Source organism: Berghia stephanieae, chromosome 5, assembly GCF_034508935.2.
Source record: "Berghia stephanieae isolate SIO BIC M18660-M18661 chromosome 5, UCSD_Bste_1.3, whole genome shotgun sequence".
In the NCBI taxonomy this organism is placed as follows: domain Eukaryota; kingdom Metazoa; phylum Mollusca; class Gastropoda; order Nudibranchia; family Aeolidiidae; genus Berghia; species Berghia stephanieae.
The window spans coordinates 81,868,344-81,893,842 of NC_088364.1; the positions used below are offsets into that span (position 1 = coordinate 81,868,344).

Here is a 25,499-nt window from a genome sequence, read left to right on the forward strand (position 1 = left end):
CTTTGAATGTTTGGTATAGGTAGTCAAAACAAACTTAGATTTGAAATCAACAAGTCGACACTTTGAATGTTTGGTATAGGTAGTCAAAACAAACTTAGATTCGAAATCAACAAGTCGACACTTTGAATGTTTGGTATAGGTAGTCAAAACAAACTTAGATTTGAAATCAACAAGTCGACACTTTGAATGTTTGGTATAGGTAGTCAAAACAAATTTAGATTTGAAATCAACAAGTCGACACTTTGAATGTTTGAAGAGCAAACTTCGATTCGACATCAAAAAGCCGGGATCAATTAATGCTTTCGAGACTATTAATGAGAAGAAATCTCTTATACAAGGAAACAATTTATGAATATTATGAATTACCTTTCGTTGTTTTGTTTAATTCAACCAGCAATATTATTCATTTAATAAATTTTCAAGTGACTTAATATACACATACATGCATATTATTTATTAACTTGTCATAACTCTTTTATAATAGTAATCCAGATTTTTATTTCTGAAGATATAAAAAAAACTCAAAATTAGCGAATGAATCATCAAAAGACATATTGTCTATTCGCTTTGAATATGGATGTGATATGATATGATATGATATGAATATAAAACATTCGCAACAAAAGAGACACGTCCAGGAATGCACGACAAAATCTCTCATTAATTTGCAATTAGGATGCAGAGATTTGGATAGACGTCTATTTGTCTTTTTTTTCAGTTTTTTGACGTATCTCCGCTCTCTTTCAAAAACACTTCTTATTGATTTACTCCAGTTAAAACCAAACTTCCGTCGTCTGGAAAAACGCATATCTAAAATTTTGGCCAGCATCTCCTGGATTGGCCGGGTTTGGGAGTTTTAGCAAGTCAAGATGATGGGCATTTTAATCCCTCGATATTTGAAGAACGAGGTTTCTGGCAAATGTTTAAATACGTATTTTGTTGTTTCTTTGTTTTTTGTGTTTTTTTTTTGTTTTTGTTTTTGTTTTTGTCTTTTTGTTTGTTTGTTTTTTTTTTTGTTTTTTTTTTTTTTGTATTTTGTTTTTGAGAACGGGAAGATAAAGAAGATGAAGTCTCAGTTTATCCACGTCGATTTATATCAAATTTTTATTTATTTCTTTTTACATTTCCTAGTAGAGTGAGACTGGTTTTTGTGTGTATGTGTATGTGTGTTGGGGGGGGGGGGTGTTGTTTTGTTCGGGGGGGGGGGGGGGTTGTGAATGGTGTGATGGATAGATATAAATATGTAAATTGATTTTTCCTTCGAGAGAGAGATAAACATACAGATAGACAAATAGATAAGAGATATGGAGAGGGGAGAGTGAGGGAGTGGGTGGGAGAGAGAGAGAGTGAGAGAGAGAGAGAGAGAGAGAGAGAGAGAGAGAGAGAGAGAGAGAGAGAGAGAGAGAGAGAGAGAGAGAGAGAGAGAAAAAGACTATTAGAGGTTTGTTGGTTGAGCAGAATTCACAAAATTGCCAATTCCCTGAAAGAATATTTCGTCACAGCTCTGTATTTTTATTTCCCAGCGGACGGTATATAAAGTTCCCATCGACGATAACCAGCCCAGTGTCTGCACTACCATATTCTGATAAAACACTATTTTTTAAAGTTTGGCCAGAAAGCCGATAGATAGTTCGAAGATGACGTCACTCAGGTATTTGTTATTGTTTTTTTTTGCCATCCGCGTTTATGAGTTAAACTCACTGAACTGTATTAACCTGACTATAAACGTTCATGGATACACACAGTTTTGTGTGTTGGTCCGTCATACTTCCGGATGGCAATGTTATGAGCTTCTGAGCCAAGCGCATACTATCTATATTTTAACTATCGTTCGATCAAACTGCTCTTAAGACTTATCCAAACTTATCAAATCAATTTTTTTTAAACTGTCATGTTTGAAAATTTTTGACAAAAGTTGAGGGTCAGTTTAATTTTAATCCATCCGTATTTGAAGTTCAAGTTTGATGTCTTTTTAATCAATCAATATTATTGAAGTAAAATATTTTATTTATCTAAAATGGCCAAAAAGTGTTTTGTCAAAGCACGGCAGTGCAAGGTACCCCATTAGTTGTTGTCATTTTATTAGTCATCATTTGCCGATCACAATAAAACTGGTGTCAATCCGTTTATCTTTCACCTTTATTTCTTTTTATTTTCCTGTTTGTGATACAAGCCAGAGTAACACTGTGACTATATATATATATATATATATATATATATATATATATATATATATATATATATATATATATATATATTCATACCTTCCTCCCTTTCTTTTTGTCTATTTCTCTTTATATTTTAATCATCTCTCCGTCCCATTCTCTCTCTTCCACACACGTACACACACACACTCTCTCTCTCTCTCTCTCACTCTCTCGTTCTCTCTTTCTCTCCCTTTCTTTCTCTCTCTATCTCTCTCTCTCTCTCTTTCTTTCTCTCTCTCTCTCTCTCTCTCTCTCTCTCTCTCTCTCTCTCTTTCTTTCTTTCTTTCTTTCTGTCTTTCTTTTATACTTCCGTTATTTGTAATTCCAACCCCGTTTTCTTGAAATCCACCCCCTTCCCCCCCCCCCCCCCCCCCCCCCCCCCTGTTTTTTCAAACCTTGCACTCCCACGTTTCCGTTTCAGCTCATTTCCAGAATTTTAATAAGTTTTTCCTTTTGCTTCACCGCTTATCGTTTAATTTGTATTTACAATTTACAGTTATTGATATTTTTGTTTTTAAATGTCGTTGCTTTAGTTTAGGCGGCGGGGGTGGGGGGGGGGGTTGATGAGTTTATTTTGTCGTTTTTTGTTGTTTTTTTAAAATATTGTTTCTTTGCTGTTAGCCCACGCAATAATCTATTCTTATAATGATACCGTTTTTGGTAAGATGTGGGCGGGATTCGAACAGTACATTTTTAAACTGTTGATTTTATCAACTCAAGCATTGAAGGTGAGGTTCGAGTTCTCTCTAATGCTCTTCAACAGTCGTAACGTCACTTCCTTCATAATGACGCATGGTAACTAAGTAACACTGGCTCTAAACTATCGGAACAATGGCGGACGCCGTATGAAATGTTTCTCCGGCGAGCATAAAAGCGTATCCAGAGGGAAAAACCCATAAATTTGATTTACACATTCTGATCACAAGGCATATGAAAAGTTCTAGCCAACATGAAAAATAAAAAGTAATGATTTTCTTTGTTTAGAACCAAGATGGCCGCCGTTGCCGGGCGACGTGACATCAGACTACTGAATCCAATTGGGCACCTTATCTTGCAACTTTTAACCAAGTAAGCAGTGACAGCAATGCGATTTTACTCGGGATTCACAAATTTGTTGTTAGAATTGGATAATTAATGGTGCTGGGGAATATCACTTGAAAGCAATAGGCTTCAACAGTCGTGACGTCACTTACCTCGTAATGACGCATAGTAACTTAGTAACTGGTTCTAAACTATCCGAACAATGGCGCCTTTATGAAATACTTCTCCGACGACGAGCATAAGAGTGTATCCAGAGGAGAAATACATTATAAATCTGATCAATGTTTTGACTTTTATACATTCTGATCACATGACACGTGAAAAAGTTCTAGCCAGCATGATGAATAAAAAGTAACAATTTTCTTTGTTTAGAACAAGCTTCTGGTTGCTGGGCGGACGTGACATCAGACCTTGAATCCAATTGAAAGCCAATTGATGACCGAGATCTGTGGCCCTTAATAATAATATCTATAACTCCTTTTCAATCCCTTATCTGCAATCTTTTACTTTAAAGCAAATGATAAATATTTCTATGAATTAAGGTGATAACCGCAAAATAATTTATTTATTCCTCAGATGAAATATTTATGCAATCGCAATAACATGATTTTTATGTTATATCCCTCTCTACTTTTTAGTATAATATCATTTAACCTTTACCAGTTTTATAAAGTATCTTGATAATCATTTGATTGTGTATATTTTTATTGAACAAGAATTTTATTATAAGTATAATCCTAGTCACCATAATATATCCGCCTGTTGTTCCACTGTACATTTTAAGACTTTTAATTTCTTTGCCAAGTTTTATTTAATTTATTAACATTTAATATTTCTTTTATATATTACCAAATTGTGTTGTGATGTAAAATTATAATTTCCATACAAGGATCAATAAAGTATATCTTATCTTATCTTATATTATCTTGCCAGTAAGTCCTCCGACGAAAACCCGGTCATGGGTATCTGTCTTGTCATTAAGTAGCAACTCAGTGCTTCAAAGAAAATACCTGCTGTGAGTCTGGTGAGAAACTAGGACTTCATATACGGTAGATATAGACAGACAGATAGATAGATTGGATAGATAGATAGATAGATAGATAGATAGATAGATAGATAGATAGATAGATAGATAGATAGATAGATAGATAGATAGATAGATAGATAGATAGATAGATAGATAGATAGATAGATAGATAGATAGATAGATAGATAGATAGATAGATAGATGGATAGATGGATGGATTTTTTATGAATGGATGGATAGATATAGACACACAAATTGATAGATGGATAGATAAATACAACCAAAGATTACATATTCCACTGTAATACACTTGTCCCGATAGTTGGACGGCCTCGTAGACCGGCCCCGTAGAACGGAAAATTTCGCGGGCGACTCGTCCGGCTATATAGATGTCGCTGGAGCGAACAAATAGACGTGCCAAGGCTTTTATTTTGATTTTATATCAATTTCTCTGTCAAATTCAATTTGGCCATTTATTTTTCAAAAAATATTTTCGGCCAGAGAATTCCATAATCGGATGGTGTTTGGAAAAAACGAGTTGAGATGAGCATTAACTGGTGACCACGGGACCTGGGGTTAAGTGCTGTTCTCTTTCGTTTTGAATAAGGCTATCAATACTCTTCAACAGTCGTAACGTCACTTCCTTCCTAATGACGCATGGTAACTTAGTAACACTCGCTCTAAACTATCGGAACAATGGCGGACGCCCGTATGAAATATTTCTCCGGAGAGTATAAAAGCTTTTCCAGAGGGAAAAAAAACACCACATAAATTCGAGAGAAATGCAAACTCGCCGATTCCAAAACAACTAAAAATATTCAATATTGACCTTTGGTTGCATGTAGGCCATCGTATCTATCTTATATTTTGTGTGGAAAACGTTGATAACGAGAAGTTGCCTGAATCTGGAATTGTCGGATATCAGAAACATTAATATCTAGAAGTTGTCTGAATTTGAATTTGTCGGATATTAGAAACATTAGTTGTCTGAATTTGAATTTGTCGGATATTAGTAACGTTGATATTGAGAAGTTGTCTGAATTTGACGTTGTCGGATATTAGAAACGTTGATATCGAGAAGTTGCCTGAATCTGAAATTGTCGGATATTGGAAACGTTTGATACCGATAAGTTGCCTGAATATGAAATTGTCGGATATAGAAAAATTGATATCGAGAAGTTGCCTGAAATTGAAATTGTCGGATATTAGAAACATTGATCATTTCCCATATAAAATTAATTTTTAAAAAACCATATTTGTTTCTCATTATCTATTTTACCTCAATATTTTACCATTAATATTGGTGTGTCACATATTTTTCATCTCTGAAAATCGTTTTTAACCCGTGAATTGGACATAATAATAATAATAATAATAATAATAATAATAATAATAATAATAATAATAATAATAATATAATAATAATAATAATAATAATAATAATGATATAATAATAATAATAATAATAATAATAATAATAATAATAATAATAATAATGATAATAATAATAATAATAATAATAATAATAATAATATTAATAATAATAATAATAATAATAATAATAATAATAATAATAATAATAATAATAATAATAATAATAATAATAATAATAATAATAATAATATCAAAATAGCGGCAATTTGTCATTTGCTTAGAAGTGCTATGACAATATTACGAGTAACATACATAACATGATATATTGACATATTGACACAACCTTTCATCAGGATTGAAAATCGCCCAGCGAGTGGTTGTTCGGCAAATCAAACCATATGATAGATGAAATACGCCGCTGTGTAACAAACACACTTTACGTTGCAATGGTGTATGTTTTCAATCTCCTCTAAAAACCCTTCAAAAGATAGTGTAAGGATTCTTGGACTTCCGATTTTTAAAACTTCCCAACATGTTTTTGATTACAGCATGGCCTTGGACAGGAGAGATATGGGGAAATGTTTAGAATTTCAAAACATGAGAGTGTTTATCTTATTCTACTTCTCAAATAACTATTTTCTTTTCTTCTATTTTTCATTTTATTTTTAAAACGTATCAATCATTTATGTAGCAGACCATGTTTGGCCAAAATACTCTGGGCTATACGTGTATAGAGAGTTCGAAGATGACTTCACTCAGGTCTTTGTTATTGTTTTTTGCCATCCGCGTTTATGAGTAATGCTCACTGAACTGTATTAACCTGACTATAAACTTTCATGGATACACACAGCTTTGTGTGTTGGTCCGTTATACTTCCGGATGGCAATGTTATGAGCTTCTTAGCCAAGCGCATACTATCTATATATATCGTCTCAACTGAGCTTATAATGTTAGCTTTCAATTAATTCACTGTAATTAATCAAAACTAGACTGAAAGCAAAAGGGAATAAATAGGCTTTTTTTTTAATCTAGGGCTTCAAATTTATCGACAAGTTGGAGAACATTTCAGTCGATCGACAGTTGAAGTGAAATCTAAAAAGTGTGAATGAAACAATGCCAGTCAAAGCAGAAAGAAACAAAAACAAAACATCTAAAAATTTGCCTTCATCGCCTGTGGATCGGACCCCGGACTTTCGGATTACCGTTTTGTACTGTTTCTTACATTTTTTGGCTTACAACAGTGCCTGCTCCCTAATTTGTCACTTCGACGTTTATGGTAAAAATTTTCTGGTCAAAATGTGTTTTGTCAGAGTGTGATAGAAGCGATTAGATTCTTTCTGGGAATTTGGACTCGTCAAAGACATTTTGATTATTGATTACATTAGTGTTTTATCATGGTGTGATAGAAGATATGGGATTCTTTCTGGGAATTTGGACTCGTCAAAGACATTTTGATTATTGATTACATTAGTGTTTTGTCATGGTGTGATAGAAGATATGGGATTCTTTCTGGGAATTTGGACTCGTCAAAGACATTTTGATTATTGATTACATTAGTGTTTTGTCATGGTGTGATAGAAGATATGGGATTCTTTCTGGGAATTTGGACTCGTCAAAGACATTTTGATTATTGATTACATTAGTGTTTTGTCTGAGTGTGATAGAAGATATGAGATTCTTTCTTGGAATTTGGATTCGTCAAAGACATTTTGATTATTGATTACATTAGTGTTTTGTCTGAGTGTGATAGAAGATATGAGATTCTTTCTTGGAATTTGGACTCGTCAAAGACATTTTGATTATTGATTACATTAGTGTTTTGTCTGAGTGTGATAGAAGATATGAGATTCTTGCTGGGAATTTGGACTTGTCAAAGACATTTTGATTATTGATTACATTAGTGTTTTGTTGAGTGTGATAGAAGATATGAGATTCTTTCTGGGAATTTGGACTCGTTAAAGACATTTTGATTATTGATGACATTAGTGTTTTGTTGAGTGTGATAGAAGATATGAGATTTTTTCTGGGAATTTGGACTCGTCAAAGACATTTTGATTATTGATTACATTAGTGTTTTGTCAGAGTGTGATAGAAGATATGAGATTTTTTCTGGGAAAATGGACTCGTCAAAGGCATTTTGATTATTGATTACAATAGTGTTTTGTCTGAGTGTGATAAAAGATATGAGATTTTTTCTGGGAATTTGGACATGTCAAAGACATTTTGATTATTGATTACATTAGTGTTTTGTCTGAGTGTGATAGAAGATATGAGATTTTTTCTGGGAATTTGGACTCGTCAAAGACATTTTGATTATTGATTACATTAGTGTTTTGTCAGAGTGCGATAGCAGTTATGAGATTCTTTCTGGGAATTTGGACTCGTCAAAGACATTTTGATTATTGATTACATTAGTGTTTTGTCAGAGTGTGATAGCAGTTATGAGATTCTTTCTGGGAATTTGGACTCGTCAAAGACATTTTGATTATTGATAACATTAGTGTTTTGTCAGAGTGTGAGGGAAGATATGAGATTCTTTCTGGGAATTTGAACTTGTCAAAGACATTTTGATTATTGATTACATTAGTGTTTTGTTGAGTGTGATAGAAGTTATGAGATTCTTCTGGGAATTTGGACTTGTCAAAGACATTTTGATTATTGATTACATTAGTGTTTTGTTGAGTGTGATAGAAGAGATTTGATTCTTTCTGGGAATGTGGACTTGTCAAAGACATTTTGATTATTGATTACATTAGTGTTTTGTTGAGTGTGATAGAAGAGATTTGATTCTTTCTGGGAATGTGGACTCGTCAAAGACATTTTGATTATTGATGACATTAGTTTTTTGTCTGAGTGTGATAGAAGATATGAGATTCTTTCTGGGAATGTGGACTCGTCAAAGACATTTTGATTATTGATTACATTAGTGTTTTGTTGAGTGTGATAGAAGATATGAGATTTTTTCTGGGAATTTGGACTGGTTAAAGACAATTTGATTATTGATTACATTAGTGTGGGAATTTGGGTTCGTCAAAGACATTTTGATTATTGATTACATTAGTGATTTGTCAGAATGTGATAGAACAGATTATTTCTTGGGAATTTGTGAGTAAAGAGCCTATTCCAAGGACTCAACTATGCGCCGAGCGAGGCCCTTCCGAAAGCGAGTGTCATACCACCCACAAGACCACATAGCCGCACATAATAATATGACGTGAGCTCTATCATTGAGCTACCTATACCGTGTAACGCACATCTCAATATTGATCTCTACAACCGGACAAACAAACTCAAGGGCATAGATAAATCCTCATCATTGACACATTTGATTTACACATCATTTTATTTGCCTTGTTAATGCATAAATGATTATGCGTATCGAACTACAAATCATACAGTTGTGGTCCATGGCCTCTAATTAGATTCAGATACTGAAAGATTGAATTGATAGCCATGAATAGCACGCTTCTTATTGAAGACAATAAATAAGAGTTTATAGGGAATGAGATTAGCGGAAGAGTAGCATCCCTTGATTGGACGTCACCCATAGTCTGTGACGTCACCAGCGGAAAAGTTATCGCTGATCAGGGAGGACGAGAGACGCATGCGCACAACCAACATGACGTTCTCTCTCTAATAACTTTTCCGCTGGTGACGTCACAGACTATGGGTGACGTCCAATCAAGGGATGCTACTCTTCCGCTAATCTCATTCCTTATTAAAGAGGGAGAAAAGCTAGAGAGCGGTGGGGGCTGCCTGAAGCCTGGAATCGTGAAAATACTAATGAAGGAGTGATAATGCAGAGGCTTGGGATGGGAACAATGCAGACAATGTATTGTTCCCATCCGAAGTCTCTTCATTATAAAAAATAAATAAATAAATAAATAAATAAAATTCCCTTTATTCATCCCCAAGGGGAAATTTGTCTTTAGGGTCTATTCCAGGGGAATACTGGAATAGCCCAGGCGTTAGCCGCAGTGCAGCGCTGCAAAGTGAGCTAGGGCGAGGTGATTTGCTCAAGACCACACAACGAGGCGGGTAGTCGAACTCGGTACCTTTTGGGTACGAAGCAAAGACCGTACCGCAGAGCCACGCTGCCCCCTTATTATCACTCTTTTGTTAGTTAAAAAAAAAACCCTAGAAACTCGTATTTCTAATTATACTAATTTTCAAGTCACTCTAACAGCAGGTTAAAAGAAATGTGATTTTTTAAATAGTGCAATATCCATAAAACGTGTCCAAGGACTCCCTGGCCAACAGGAACACTTAATTAACATGTAGGATGAGACATGACGCCTATTAGGCGATATTACATTTTTTCCCCAAAAGGGACAACGCCTTTAACTGCAAGGTCCTCATTTTACACATTGTTAACAACCCCACTACCACATCATCTCATTCATCTGTAGTGTAGTGTTTCATCCATCCTGTTTTGTTGAGAAAGGGGAAGCCCGAAACGTCCATTCTATATGTTTTCGTAATTAAATTGAAGCTTACATTCAATTCTACATTGTTATTTATTTCTTCGAGCTTCGAGCAGCACCATTTTCTTTTCTTTTTTTTCTCTTTTTCGAGCAGCAACATTTACATATCCCTGAAAATGTGGATTTTAGCAAGGGTTTCCGCGTTTCTGCGTTATTGATTGAAAGAACTAGACAAACATAAAGGCATTCATAAACTCACAGCATCTGGAAATTTAACACAGTGTTATATTTGTTTCCTTAATGCATAAATCAATAGAAGTGTCCACATGCAATGCAGGCCATTGTAAGCAATCAGCGATAGTCTGATAAGAATGATCATAAGGATTTTCTATACGTACTCTTTACATATTTTGAAACATTATATTATTGAGAGAGTGAGCTTTAACCCTCTCCTTACCAGCTATAGGAAAATCGTCACATTCGTAACGATACAACCAACATTTTTCTTATTCAAATTTCTTTTGTACATCACAAAATTTAAAGAAAATGAACAGTGTGTGGTAGGATATGTTTGCTAAAGAAATTATGTATCGCAAGAACTTACTGCTATTGTGTTTGAGTGATAAAATAATATATTTTTGTGTTAGTTGGGTGCTTTATGTTTTTTATGTTTTTAAGGGTTTTACGGCGCTTGCAACACATTTAGGTTATATCAGCGCCGGTAAAAAGGAAGAAAATGGGATAGTAAAAAGTTCTAGAATTACAATTAAAGCATCCAAGAAAAGTAAGACATTGGGGAACTAAGAACAAATAGGGATCAGATGTAGATTCCAAGAGTATACCACCAAAGTACTTAGTTTGAGATCACCTATAAGTAACATCCGGAAACAAGCACAAAATCCAACAAAGAGGAATACACTCAAATGCTTTCATTATACATTCAAAATATCAAATATAATAATACAGTAATACATAACAGAGTGATGATTTACAAGGAAAAAAAAATATCATCTCCCTAAACAATAACTATGCATTTGACTGTTTCCCTCCCAGCTAGGGTATCCGGCCAGGGCCTGGACAAAACCAAGTAATCTCATTCCAAGACAAAGACAGAAAGCATGTTGGAAAACAGATATAAGGGGATAGAAGATACCGTGTGTACCCCCCTGCCCACTATTTAGTTGGGTGGGAAGGTTTGGTGAAAGTCTGAAAATGGCTGGTAAGGAGAGGGTTAATACAGTGGAATATCTATTGATGTGCTCATAGCGCACAATGCAGGATTCTTTAGTCCAGCAACGATCATCGTATAGATAATATGTGCTTGGCTAAGAAACTCACAACATTACCATCCGGAAGTATAACGGACCAACACTCAAAACGATGTGTCACATTGACCGTTTATAGTCTGGTTAATACAGTTTAGTGAGAATTACTCATAAACGCAGATGGCAAAAACCAATAACAAAGACCAGAGTGACATTGACTTCATTCTATCTATAGTCTAGTTCATGGAATTTTTTGAGAATTAATCATAAAAATGTCTGGGTAAAAACCGTGGCCTTCGTAAAGTTATGCTGACACTGACCAAAAAATAACGTCAAAATGCCAGTCTTTTGACACAAAAGAAAACAAATCGTGAGTTGTATTCAATAGTTCAACCAATGCGACCACTTGTTTCCATGAGCTCTACTAACGACAACTCACTAGGCGGTGCAAAAAAAAACCAACAAATAATGACGTCAAAATGCCAAGTTTTTTTGTTGTTTGTTTTTTTTTTTGTTTTTTTTTTTTTTTTTTGGGGGGGGGGGGGGGGGGGGTTCAGTGTCAGGCTATAACTTTACGATGGCTACGACTGAAGTCTCCTCTTCCCGGAGTTTCTCTGCAAAGTTCCGAGTCGACGAGCGCTTCCCGAGAAACACTGCACCAGTTGACCTCTCGTATTTGTGTTTCCTTTCCGAAAGTCAGCTAAGCTGAGTATATTTGGATTTCATTCGGCGTGTATTCGTTGTGCACTGCTTATTATATGTTTGAGAGAGAGAGAGAGAGAGAGAGAGAGAGAGAGAGAGAGAGAGAGAGAGAGAGAGAGAAAAAACGTGATATATATATACATATATATATATATATATATATATATATATATATATATATATATATATATATATATATATGAGAGAGAGAGAGAGAGAGAGAGAGAGAGAGAGAGAGAGAGACGGGCGGGGTGGGGGGGGGGAGTGGAGAAAAAAAAGACCGGAAGAGAAAATGCGTGTTTATGCAAAGGGTAATGAGAGATTAAATTATTTGTAAATACCAGTTACACAAAACGATTACAGTAACGCGTGTTCCCGCACCCTGATAACCTAGTAGGCCATTAGATCTAATTATCGTCAATCCAAGACTCGGGCAATAAACATGGTGTCATCGCGATGAAATATCATAAATGGATACACGACCGATGCGATGCGATGCCCTGACTTTGCTGGGTGGGTGTGAAGGGCAAACGGAGATGGGCTCCATTATATTATTATATTAGATTAGCCCCTGGGGATGTCCACTTGTTCTAAAGTGCCAAATACCGACAAAATTTTGGCGAGAAAACGTTTAATTTATATATCGATCTATTTAAATAATCTAAATTTTTTAAAAATATATTATCTATTCTAAACGTCATAGAAGTTTTTTGGACAAACTGTGGAGTATTTCAATGGGCATGATCTATATTAACTTTCCATGTGCTCGAGGTCATTGGTCACATTGCAAAATGTGCTCAAAGTGACACACTTAGTGAGAAGTGTTCACAGCTTTTTAAATATCTAACATCACGATTGGTCAATATGTTCAAATTGACACATGGGTATGTTTATAACATTTATAAACAAAGCAGCCTGTTTACATTTGTTAAGAAATATCCAATCGTTGGACAGCAAAGAATCATGTGATTGATGACCTGGTTGGACGAAAACATGAATAAAGATCGCCCCCATTGATAGATCTGTGGAGTTTTTAGCCAATATATATATATATATATATATATATATATATATATATATATATATATATATATATATATATATATATTGACACTTGTTCAAATATTTAGCCAAAATATAGATATTCACACTTATTCAAATTTTTAGCCAAAATATTAAAAAAGTGTTGTCTCAGTGTATATACAGCAGAGTGTGGCCACCTGACTAATTCGTTGGATCAATGAAGTCCGGAAGATGAGCGGCGAGCCAACCAAAACATGGCAGGATATATTATTGATAAGGGACAATGCGCTCGCCCCCTATTAAATGCATTGTTTCCTTTGTGGAGGACGGTCTTACTTCTGATATCATTTGAAAGGCCGCCAGCGAGGCCCATTATTTCATTATAGAGTAGATTGTTTGTTTAACACAATGCCCGCACCTTGTGTTATATCAGATACTCCTGTATGTTATATATGTTCACTGTTCGTGACCCTGTATGCTGCTGTACAGACAGATAACAATAACAGACGACGGGATTGATAGATGAATGAAGTTGACGTCACTCAGGTCTTTGTTATTTTTTTTCGCCATCCGCGTTTATGAGTAATTTTCACTCAATTGTATTAACCTGACTATACACGATCATTGTAAAACAAAGTTTTGTGTGTTGATCCGTTATATTTCCGGATGGCAATGTTATGAGCTCCTTAGCCAAGCACATACTATCTATAGGAAATCGCATGAAAATAGTATCATACTGGCTGTGGCTGGTGCAACCAAAAAATAAACGAAATAATTAAAATATATATTGTGATTGTTTAGAAACGTGCACCTTAAAAGTAGAATACGCTTCAACAGTCGTAACGTCACTTCCCTCGTAATGACGCATGGTAACTTATTAACTGGCTCTAAACTATCGGAACAATTATGAAATATTTCTCCGACGAGCATAAAAGCGTATCCAGAGGAAAAAAAACATTATAAATCTGATCATGTTTTGACTTTTACACATTCTGATCACAAGACATATGAAAAGTTCTAACCAGCATGAAGAATAAAAAGTACCGATTTTCTTTGTTTAGAACCACGATGACCGCCATTGCTAGGCGACGTGACATCAGACTATTATTGAATCCAATTATTAAATCATAAAAGACAGAAAAGCAGACAATTTTTATAAAATCAAAGCCCGGCAAGTGATGAACCTCTGATAGCGTAATAGGGTCACTTCAGTAGGTGTTTTCTGATTACTTGTATGTGAAGCTGCTGTGGTCGTACATGAATCGCCATCCATGTATTACGAGCAAAAAGAAGAGGCCACAGGATATTAGCGTCGCCATCATTAACTTATAGCCTGACACTGACCAAAAAATGACGTCAAAATGCCAGTCTTTTGCCACAAAAGAAAACAAATGGTTAGTTGTATTCAATAGTTCAACAAATTGGACCACTTGTTTCCATGAGCACTACAAACGACAACTCACAAGGCGGTGCAAAAAAAAAAAAAAACATAATGACATCAAAATGCCAGTCTTTTTGGGTTTCAGTGTCAGGCTATAGATAGTTCGAAGATGACGTCACTCAGGTCTTTGTTGATGTTTTTTGCCATCCGCATTTATGAGTAGTGCTCACGAAACTGTATTAACATGACTATAAACGTTCATGGATACACATAGTTTTGTGCGTTGGTCCGTTATACTTCCGGATGACAATGTTATGAGCTTCTTAACCAAGCGCATACTATCTATAACTTAACGATGGCTTCGATATTAGACCGTCAGAACGTCAGGTGTTTTTTTTCTTCTTACAACTTTTGCGTACTGTCTTTCCAATCAGTATTTGTGTTAAAGATCTGAAAAGCTGTTTATGATTCAGTGATAGACAAAGCAAAAAGAAAAATACAAGGGAAAAAAATCCCCAATAAATCAGTCTGCCTCGACTTATATGTTCTTATCTCTAATCATAGTAATACAATTAATCATCGTAGAATCCATTTCACCCATTGTAAACTATATTAATTGTTCAACAATGATATATTATACTGTACCATGGCGCCTGTTCGACCCCTTCGTAAAGTTATGGCCTGACACTGACCAAATAATGACTTCAAATTGCCAGTCCTTTTGGATTTCAGTGTCAGGCTACAACATAACGATGGCTACAGCCTGTTGCACATCGTTGCTCAGGCAAGGTGATCCAAACTTCAAACGAGATTAGCTATAGATAGAACGAAGTTGACGTCACTCGGGGCTTTGTTATTTTATTTTTTATTTTTTTTTTTGCCATCTGCGTTTATGAGTAATGCTCACTGAACTGTATTAACTTGACTATAAACGTTCATGGATACACACAGTTTTGTGTGTTGGTCCGTTATACTTCCGGATGGCAATGTAATGAGCTTCTAAGCCAAGCGCATACTATCTATAGATAGAACGAAGTTGACGTCACTCAGGGCTTTGTTATTTTATTATTATTTTTTTTTTTTTGCCATCTGCGTTTATGCGTAATTCTCACTGAACTGTGTTATCCAGACTATAAAAGTTCATAGTTACACATAGTTTTAGTGTATTGGTCCGTTATAATCCCGGATGGCAATGTTGTGAGCTTCTTAGCCAAGTGCATACTATCTATAGATAAGACTTCGATTTATCTATATATGTATAATGGGTAAATAAAATAAGTCCCCAAACTTGGATGACATCAACCACTGCTCGCATCCAGCGAAAATACATGGTCACGTAGAGCATTTATAGAGATAGAACGAAGTTGAAGTCACTCAGGTCTTTGTTATTGCTTTTTGCCATCCGCGTTTATGAATAATTCTCACTAAACTGTATTAACCAGACTATAACGTTCAAGGTTACACATAGTTTTGTTTGTTGGTCCTTTATACTTCCGGATGGCAATGTTGTGAGCTTCTTAGCCCAGCGCATTCTATCGAGACTCAAATGTTACGGTCACATAAGTTGAACCGTGCCATTGCTATATGACTGATGGTCCAATATTAGAATGGGAGCGATCTATATTCATGTTTTCGTCAAACCAAGTCATCAATCACATGATTTCTTGCTGTCCAAAGATCGGATATTTCTTCAGAAATGTAAACACGCTGCTTTGTTTATGAAAGTTGTAAAAATACCCATGTGTCAAGCTGAAGAAAATGACCAATTGTGATGTTAGATATTTCAAAAACTGTAAACACTTTTCACTATGTGGGTCACTTTGAGCTCATATTCCGATGTGACCAATGACCTCGAGCACATGGAAATGTAATCAAGATCATGCCCATTCCGAGGTAGCAACGTTCCTCACATAATTAATTAAAATGTAGTAGCCTTTTAGTCGTTAATGGAAATGTCGCGTGATTCGCTCTTCGTTACTAATAAACAGGTATCCCAGTCTCAATTGGATTCAATAGTCTGATGTCACGTCGCCCAGCAACGGCGGCCATCGTGATTCTAAACAAAGAAAATCTGTCTTCATGCAGGCTAGAACTTTTCATATGTCTTGTGATCAGAATGTGTAAAAGTCAAAACATGATCAGATTTATGATGGTTTTTTTTTGCTCTGGGACCGCTTTTATGTTCGTCGGAGAAATATGTCATAAAGGCGTCCGCCATTGTTTCGATAATTTAGAGCCAGTTACTAAGTTACCATGGGTTATTACGAGGGAAGTGACGTTACGACTGTTGAAGCGTATTTCGAAAATAAAATGGTTAACATGTTCTGAATAGTGTTTTCCACCTGCTTTTCATTGCCAAATTATGTAGATAATAGAGTGGATCCCGGGATGGCTGAAGCCATTTGGGTACCGGGTTGGATCTCCATTCCGTTCATGCTTACCACGCCACAGACCGACCGTGAGGCGCCCAAAATCGGCTGCGCTGGCCTTCCAGGATGGTCTCGTGACGGTCGGTCGACCGGTAGCCGTTTGCCCAAGGTAAGCACTCAAGCGCTCCCACCAGCGGTTGAATGCGTCAAGGCGGTGATCCATTATAGTGCCGAAAAAAAATTTATAAACAATATGGTGTCGGGAACGCTGGCAACAACAAGAGATGAAGTGAGTAGGAAAGTGCCAGAAGACAATAGAGAATAAAAATGTCACGGCGGTGATGGGGGTTTGAACCCGCGACCTTACTAGTCCGACAACTCCTCCTGGCCGGAGAGAGCGTGACTATACCGTAAGAGCTATTCACGATCCCAAAACGCTGGCAACAACGCCTAGAGAATGGGGCCCGATAATGGCAGCAATCCAGCCACCCCTCCCCCCCCCCTCGATGTCCGGCGGGAGACCATTATAAACAACTGTCTTAATAAGATCAAAATAGAGTGGGCGGGGCCATCGATTCCTCGAAACTGGAGAAGTTGCCAGACTTTTCCACCAGTGTGACAATCTAAATATAAATATATATGTATTTTGTGTTTACTTGAAAAAGGCCAAAGGCCGAAACGTCGTTTGTTTTGTGTTGTTATTCATGAGTCAGATTTACTCCCTTTATCTTTATCTCCATTTTCCACCAGCAAGAGGAGACTTCGGTCGAGTACCCGCCTCATGGCACGCTCACTTCATCAGTGGGGACTTTCCACCTGTCCAACATGTACCCGTTGTTGTCAAGAGCCCGAAACCGCAGAGCATCTAGTTGACATTTTTATAAAAATTTACCTTAAAAATTGAGCTTTATATAGCGCAATATCCACTAAATGTGCTCAAAGCGCTTTACAAGAGGTCCCTGGTCAACAGCAACATTTAACATGTAGGACGGGACATAACGCCTATTAGGTGATATTACAATTTTCCGGAGACAGACAATGCTGTTAACTGCCAGGTACTCATTTTACACCAGCGTACGGTGAGAGAATGTGAGTAAAGAGCCTTCTCCAAGGACTCAACTATGCGCCGAGCGTGAGGCTCGAACCCTGGACCTTCCGATCCGAAAGCGAGTGTCATACCTCAAGATCACATAGCCGCACATTGCGTTGTGAAGAAGCTTCCGGTCGGGTTAGCGACGATTGCGGTGATGCATTTGCGTCCTGGGTAGATCATCACAATATTGTAGTGTGAGAACAGTTAGAAGCTGTTGAGTGTATACTAAGTAGGCAAGAATACTCTCCAGATGGAAGAAAATCATTATTCTTGCTACCCGATTCACGCTACAAATTCCAGGAAAACCTCAAGCCCTCTGAATCAAAAATTCTACACCAGGTTACAACTTTACTCTTATAAACAAAACTTTCGCAATTCTATAGAGCAATAAATCTGCTCAAAGGAGTGCCAAGTTAATAGAAACACTTAACAAATGAGATGAGACATGAAGCCAGTAATGTATCGTTACAAGTACCTTTAGAGAATATGGGTAAAACGCGTTTTCTAAGGACCTAACTTTAACACCCCCCCCCCCCCCCCCCCCCCCCTTTCGGCGTGACCCGAACCAGGGACATGTAGATCCGTACAAGGGTGTTATATCAAAAAGATTGAGAAATTCGTGTTCTACATGAGTTGTGTTGAAGGATGAAATAATAGATTATCTGTTCTGTGCTGACCCTCATCTTGGCAAACTTTTCAAACCTGGAACTAGCGAGGGTCATTACGCCAGTAATGTATTATTACAAGTATCTTTAGAGAATGTGGGTAAAAGGCCTTTTCTAAGGACTTAACTTTACACCCCCCCCCCCCCACCATTCGACGTGACCCGAACCAGGGACCTGTAGATCCGTACGAGGGCGTCGCACCAAATAAACCATAAAAAATGATTGAGAAATTCGTGTTCTACATCATGGATATTGTTGGAAGATGAAATAATGGATTATCTGTTGGCTTCCATCCCAGCAATTGGAAAGAAACCCTCCTCCGGAACGATCCGGCAATTTATATTAACCAGTTAATGACCGTGCTCTGGAAAGACTCGTACGTATTTAAAAATTGGCCATAAAACCCGTCTTTCAAATATATATAGTTTTATATGACCCTCGCCAGTTCCCAGGTTTGAAAAGTTTTGCCAAGACTAGGGTCGTTTAAATCGATCGATTTTTTAAGGACGAATTTACTGGCCAATTTTTTTAAATACGTGTCTTTCAAGAGTACGACATGTAACGGGTTAAATCCAGAATAGATTGTAGCATGAAATCCAGAATAGATTGTAGCATGATGAACCACCAAATTGAACAAAATTGCGATGTTCTGGTTTGTTTCAATTATTAATTGATCGGCATTCGCTCAACAATGGCCACTTAACTTACCAGCTTGGTTATTTACAGCCAATTTTAAATAATGTTCATGTTTTTCAGCCGAAAGTCGATTCTTTGTTTTGCCATATTATTTTATTTCCGAATAAAATATATGTGTGCTAGCGATGACAGATTTATATCTCAATGATTTTACTTAGATAATTTATAACCCAAGCTATCGGGACTGGTGTTGTATGCCGAATGCGTGTATAGATAGTTCGAAGATGACGTCAATCTGGTCTTTGTTATTGTTTTTTGCCATCCGCGTTTATGAGTAATGCTCACTGAACTGTATTAACCCGACTATAAACGTTCATGGATACACAGTTTTGTGTCTTGGTCTGTTATACTTCCGGATGGCAATGTTATGAGCTTCTTAGCCAAGCGCATACTATCTATAGATAGTTCGAAGATGACGTCACTCTGGTCTTTGTTATTGTTTTTTGCCATCCGCGTTTATGAGTAATGCTCACTGAACTGTATTAACCCGACTATAAACGTTCATGGATACACACAGTTTTGTGTGTTGGTCCGTTATACTTCCGGATGGCAATGTTATGAGCTTCTCAGCCAAGCGCATACTATCTATAAAAATGTGATTGAACCATCATCATGATCATGCCTGTGTGGTTTCTACACAGAATTAATGAGTTTGGTGTCAATGGTGAATTTCCCCCGATTCTATAGGAACAGTAACTTAAAAAGTGATGAATTAGTGATGGACACCGTGTCACAACAATAGCATGGGTGGTGGAATGGGATCGGTTTATTTGTCATTTATTTTGGTTTATCGTTCTTTATGAACTCAACAGATAGATTATGTCAATGAATTAGATATAGACTCCACTATCAAACTAAAAGTCATTTATTGTCTCAGTCGATCTACTAAAAAGGATTTGGTTCTATGTAGAGCACAATCCACTTTAATGTGTCAAACACGCTTTACAAGTAGTCTCAAGCCAAGGAAAAAAATTTTTAATGGAGCTTTTAGATAGCGCTATATCCACTAAACGTGCTCAAAGCTCTTTACAATGGGTCCCTGGCCATCAGCATCACTTAACAATAAGGACGGGAAAAGACGCCTGTTAGGCGTTATTACCTTTTTTCGGACAGAGACAACGTTGTTAACAGCCAGGTACTCATTTTACACCTGAGTACGATGAGAGAATGGGAGTAAAGACCCTTTTCCAAGGACTCAACTATGCGCCGAGCGAGGCTCGAACCCAGGACTTTCCGAAAATACTTAAATTGTACGACTAGTCATGATACCTATAAGGCGACGTTACTCGTTTCGACAGGGACATCATTAAAACGGGTCGGGTACTTATCTTACACCTGAATACGGTGACAGAATGTGAGTAAATAATCGTTTCAAAGGATTCAAATTTGCGCTACTCACAGGTGGACTCAAACCCGGGATCTACTCGTCTGAAGCTGGGTATCAAAACGCGCACTTGTCTAACCGTTAAATTAAAAAAAAATAGTTAACTCTTTCCTTACCGATGATTTTCAGTATTGTCCCAAAATGGCAGGCTTACCCAGAAGAAAAATTGATTTTTAAAACTCAAACAATCTCTCTACAAAACGAACTATATATTCTTATTTCTTAAAAAAAGATCATTCTTCAAAGTTTGTGATGTACAAACTATATATATTGTGTCGTAACAAATTAAATGTGACAATTTAGCTGTAGGTGGTAAGGAGAGGGTTAAGGATATAGCATATTCTATAAATATGCTATATTTCAGGAACAGTGAAACAAAATATAAGTTTTACACAATATTATAGTCTTCGTGTAGATTTTTCGAAAGGCATTAAAATTGATCACATCAGTCCTTGGTTTTGCTGTACCATATAAAATGTCGTGTCTGTTCAATTGGTTAAGGTCAACCAAGAAAATTCGAGTATTTGATTGGTCAATTATTCATTATTAAATCATTCCTATTGAAATAATGTTATCACAACATTTTCATTACCGTTGTTTCATCGTTATCATTCTTGACCCCTTCATTATCATCATTATTTTGTTTGTTTTGTCGTGACAGTTTTCCTAGTTAATCATAATTACAATTTATGTTGTAACAGACGAGGCTCCAGTTGTATTAAATATCAATCATCATCAATGACAACAAAGTCATTTCCCCATCCTTAACCATCACAATTATATAATAAGAGTCCGATGTTTTTATATTCAAAGTGTACTTCATGAGAACGTTCAGCGTATATATATATATATATATATATATATATATATATATATATATATATATATATATATATATATATGTATATACATAAATATATATATATATATATATATTATATATATAGATATTACTACTTACATCAAAATGAGTTTTTAAAATACCATACACTTGACTTTACAAATTAATCACAAAATAAAGATATCAAGTTTATTTTTGATTTTACTATTAGTTTATAAACTTTTGTCAAGAGTGACTCTTGAATATTCGAATACAGATTCCAAGAAACAATGGGTTTGTCCTTTGTTTATACTGATTACTAATGTTCTATGCATTTTGAATAAGACTTAATTTTACAGTAAAGACAGCCATAAACTCTAAAGTTGTTTTCAAACAATTTAATTTTTATCGATACAAGACTACAACTCTTAATATCTCCAAGCCATGATACCTCAATAGGAAAAAGTGCCTGCCCATATTTAGATCAATATAGATACACTTAAACGTTCTCATGAGGTTTTAGAAATTTCCCAAGACAACAGCAAGAAAATAATGTGCAATATGCAAATAGAGAGATGACGTCAGCAAGGCGCTAATACACTTTATTTTCACCATAGACAGTGCTGTTTTATCGGGTATTTGTAATAAAACATGATGATGACCAAGCGCCTTTTTCCCCGACGACCAACCAAAATTCTGAAAGGATGTTTCCGAAACAGTATCAGGCCGTCGCCATCGTTAACATTAGCCTGACCGTAGCCATTGTTAACTTTTATAGCCTGACACTGACCAAAAATTGACGTCAAAATGTCAGTCTTTCGTGAGTTGTATTCAATAGTTCAACCAATGGGATCTCTTGTTTCCTTGAGTTCTACTAACGACAACTCACTAGGCGGAGCCATCGGCCTGACACTAGGGCCATCTGGGACTTGTAGTTTGACGTCATTTTCTAGGTTTGTGAAGCGTCAAGTGAGTTGTCGTTAGTATATATCAAGGAAACAAGTTATTTCATTGGTTGAACTATTGAATACAACTCACGATTTGTTTTCTTTTGTGGCCTAAGACTTGTCTTTTGACGTCATTTTTTTGGTCAGTGTCAGGTTATAAGTTAAAAATAGCTACCATCAGGAAAAGCGGAAAGAAAAAATACAAGAAAAAAATCCATCCTACAAAATCACCCTTCATCAAATGCAATATTTTTATTTTTAATTCTATTGACAAAATACTTTGAAATTGTATCCCTGATATGGCTTGCTTGTCAGTTTAAGCTCAAAAGACGTCTAAAATTTATTTTTATCTGAGTCGAGATGGTTTCAGTATAAAGCCTCTCTTGTTAAATAAAGTATTATGAATCAAAATCGTGGCTCTGTTCAAATGTCGAATGTGAGAAGATTTATAGTTTTGTCGTAGAACACTCGCCTTCTTGCCTGTGACTAACTGGCTCGAGCCCAGCTGTGCGTAACCATAGTTAACTTATAGCCTGACACTAGAACCATCTAGAACTGGTAGTTTGACGTCATTTTGTAGGTTTGTGCAGCGTCTGGTGAGTTCTCGTTAATAGAGCTCACGGCAACAAGAGATCCCATTGGTTGAACTATTGATTACAAACTCACGGTTTGTTTCCTTTTGTGGCCAACGACTTGCCTTTTGACGTAATTTTTTGGTCAGTGTCAGGCTATAAGTTAGCGATGACTACGGTTGTAGTTAATAGAGCTCAAGGAAACAAATGATACTAATGGTTTAAGTATTGAACACAACTCACGATTTGTTTTCCTTGTGGCCATAGACTTGTCTTTTGACGTTATTTTGTGGTCAGTGTCATGTTATAAGTTTGCGAGGGCAACGCGCTGTGGCAGGGCAAAGTTGAGTCCTTGGAAAAAGTTACTGACTCACATTTTCTCACCGCATTCACGTGCAAAATGAGTACCGTAAACAGTGTTGTCTCTGTTTGGGGAAAGCATTGTATTATTGCCTGATCGTCTCGTCCTGCATGACGTGTGTTGATATTGGCTGGGGAATCCTAGAGAAACGTTTAGTAGATATTTCTCTATATGAAGGCTCAGGGTTTTGTTACCTCGATGGTAACAATGTTTTCTCTTTCGTAATAACAAATAAAGTAATTGTGCCTTAAGGAAGTAATAAATAGAGGTGCCTACATGAGTCAATAAAATGGAGATAGAGATAGAGGGAGTAAATCTGACTCATGAATGAACAACACAAAACAAACTATTCTAACTCATGAATGAACAACAGATTTACTCCCTTTATCTCTATCTCCATGCCTTAAGGAAGCCATGTTTCGTCTTAAACGCAACGTGTTGTCGTTGGCTTGGGACCCCTTTTAAACCGCTTAGAGCACATTTAGCAGATATTGTACTATATGAAAGCTCCATCCAGTTTTCATGAATGTGTTCCATTACTCAGACAAATGACAACCCAATTTTAGCACAAAACGTTAACGTCTACTCACCTTCAACTATCCTCGTGCCTAGCACACTGTCTAGATTCACGTGCCGATGCTCACGTCGGAAAAACGTCATGGACTTATCAAGGGTGTCGAATGTCCTTTGAAGAAATTCCAGAGTGGCGTTGGTCTTGGGGATGAACAAAGCGTCCGAGGGTTTCAGCAAGGACGTGAATTGCCACGAAGACATGGAGATTAGTAGGAGGTAAACGTTCCACAGAGAAAATTTCATGGTCGGGACTTTAACTTTAGTCTATAAATACTGAAAACGTTTTACTCTCTGAAGGGATAAACTTTGAAAATGTGAAATGCCGTATTGTTGATTGTCTTGTTGGTTGGTTTGGTCTGTTCTATAATTCAATGTCAGATTCTGTTAACAGAGATGATAACAAATTAATTAACAAACAATCAGTTTATATATATATATATATATATATATATATATATATATATATATATATATATATATATATGTGTGAGCCAAGGTCAAAAGGTGCCAATTTTTTTTCTCAAAATAAAAGTGACATAATAGTCCATTTCTGTTTCTATATATGTAGCAAAAACCCTGTAGACTACTTCATGAATCAAAGGCCCTTTAGATAACATTACGGTCAAACGCAGCATAATAACGTCAATAATGCCTATAGGTTGCTGGTGTCACATGTGACCGGTGATACCAAAATGAGACAAAAAGCGCAATAACCAAATGATTTTTGTTAAGTATCAAACTTTATTTAGTAAGTTATAAACAAAAAGACACAATCAACAACAATCATAGTACAATAATATTACCAACTATTGGAGAAAAGGTTGCTTTTTGGTGTCATCGGTCACAAGCAACATAGAATGCAAATATATTATTTCATAAAAATGATTGTACATTAACAACAACAACAATATTACATCTGCTTATTACCAGCAATGTTCAGAAACTTTTGGAATAAAATGTTGGGAAATAATGTGACCAAAGCATATCGACGGTCCGATGATCAAACCTCTGAAGTAGCGTTTTCGTGAATCCGTTGATCAAAGCTCTGATGTCGACATCAGAGTCGCGCCCGGCGTTTTCACGGCGATCAATCCTCCGATGTCACTTCCGAGGTTTGAACAACGGGTTTTGAGATAGAGGAGAGCTGCAACACGTTTCTTAATACTTTGTATTGCATGGCAATCATCATCATCATCATCATCATCATCATCATCATCATCATCATCATCATCATCATCATCATCATCATACGGATGTAGGAGATGAAAATTAATGTTTTTTAAAAATTTAAACAAACTTTAAAGATTAAGATAAAATTGTTATTTCCTTTTAGTTTGTTCATGTTTTTTTTCAATGTACATACAATTAATATATATATAGGGAACCTTTGCAAAGTGCCCTGACCGCGTTTACTGGATATTGCGCTATATAAATGCTCAATGTTATTTTTTTTTTTTAGTTTTGTTGTTTTTTTTTGTTTGTTTGTTTTTGTTTGTTTAGCTTTTTCTTTTTCTTTTTTTTTTTTTAAAATAAATCAAAAGATCTTTGTTGTTTGTTGGACAGGATGGGTAGGGG

At 36.2% G+C, this 25,499-nt stretch overlaps 1 protein-coding gene across 2 annotated transcripts in view; it reads right to left on the bottom strand.

The window, feature by feature from the left end:
* LOC144973721 (UPF0764 protein C16orf89 homolog) overlaps positions 1 to 25,499 on the bottom strand; it is an 89,504-nt gene that overhangs the window by 53,639 nt on the left and 10,366 nt on the right. Inside the window, exon 2 of one of the 2 annotated variants that reach the window (XM_078916553.1) lies at positions 23,942 to 24,305. In XM_078916553.1, the coding sequence (XP_078772679.1) occupies positions 23,942 to 24,167 (226 nt within the window). In that variant the 5' untranslated portion in view covers positions 24,168 to 24,305. Of the gene's footprint in view, positions 1 to 23,941; positions 24,306 to 25,499 lie in introns of those variants that run through there. The other variant, XM_078916552.1, reaches the window with a different exon arrangement.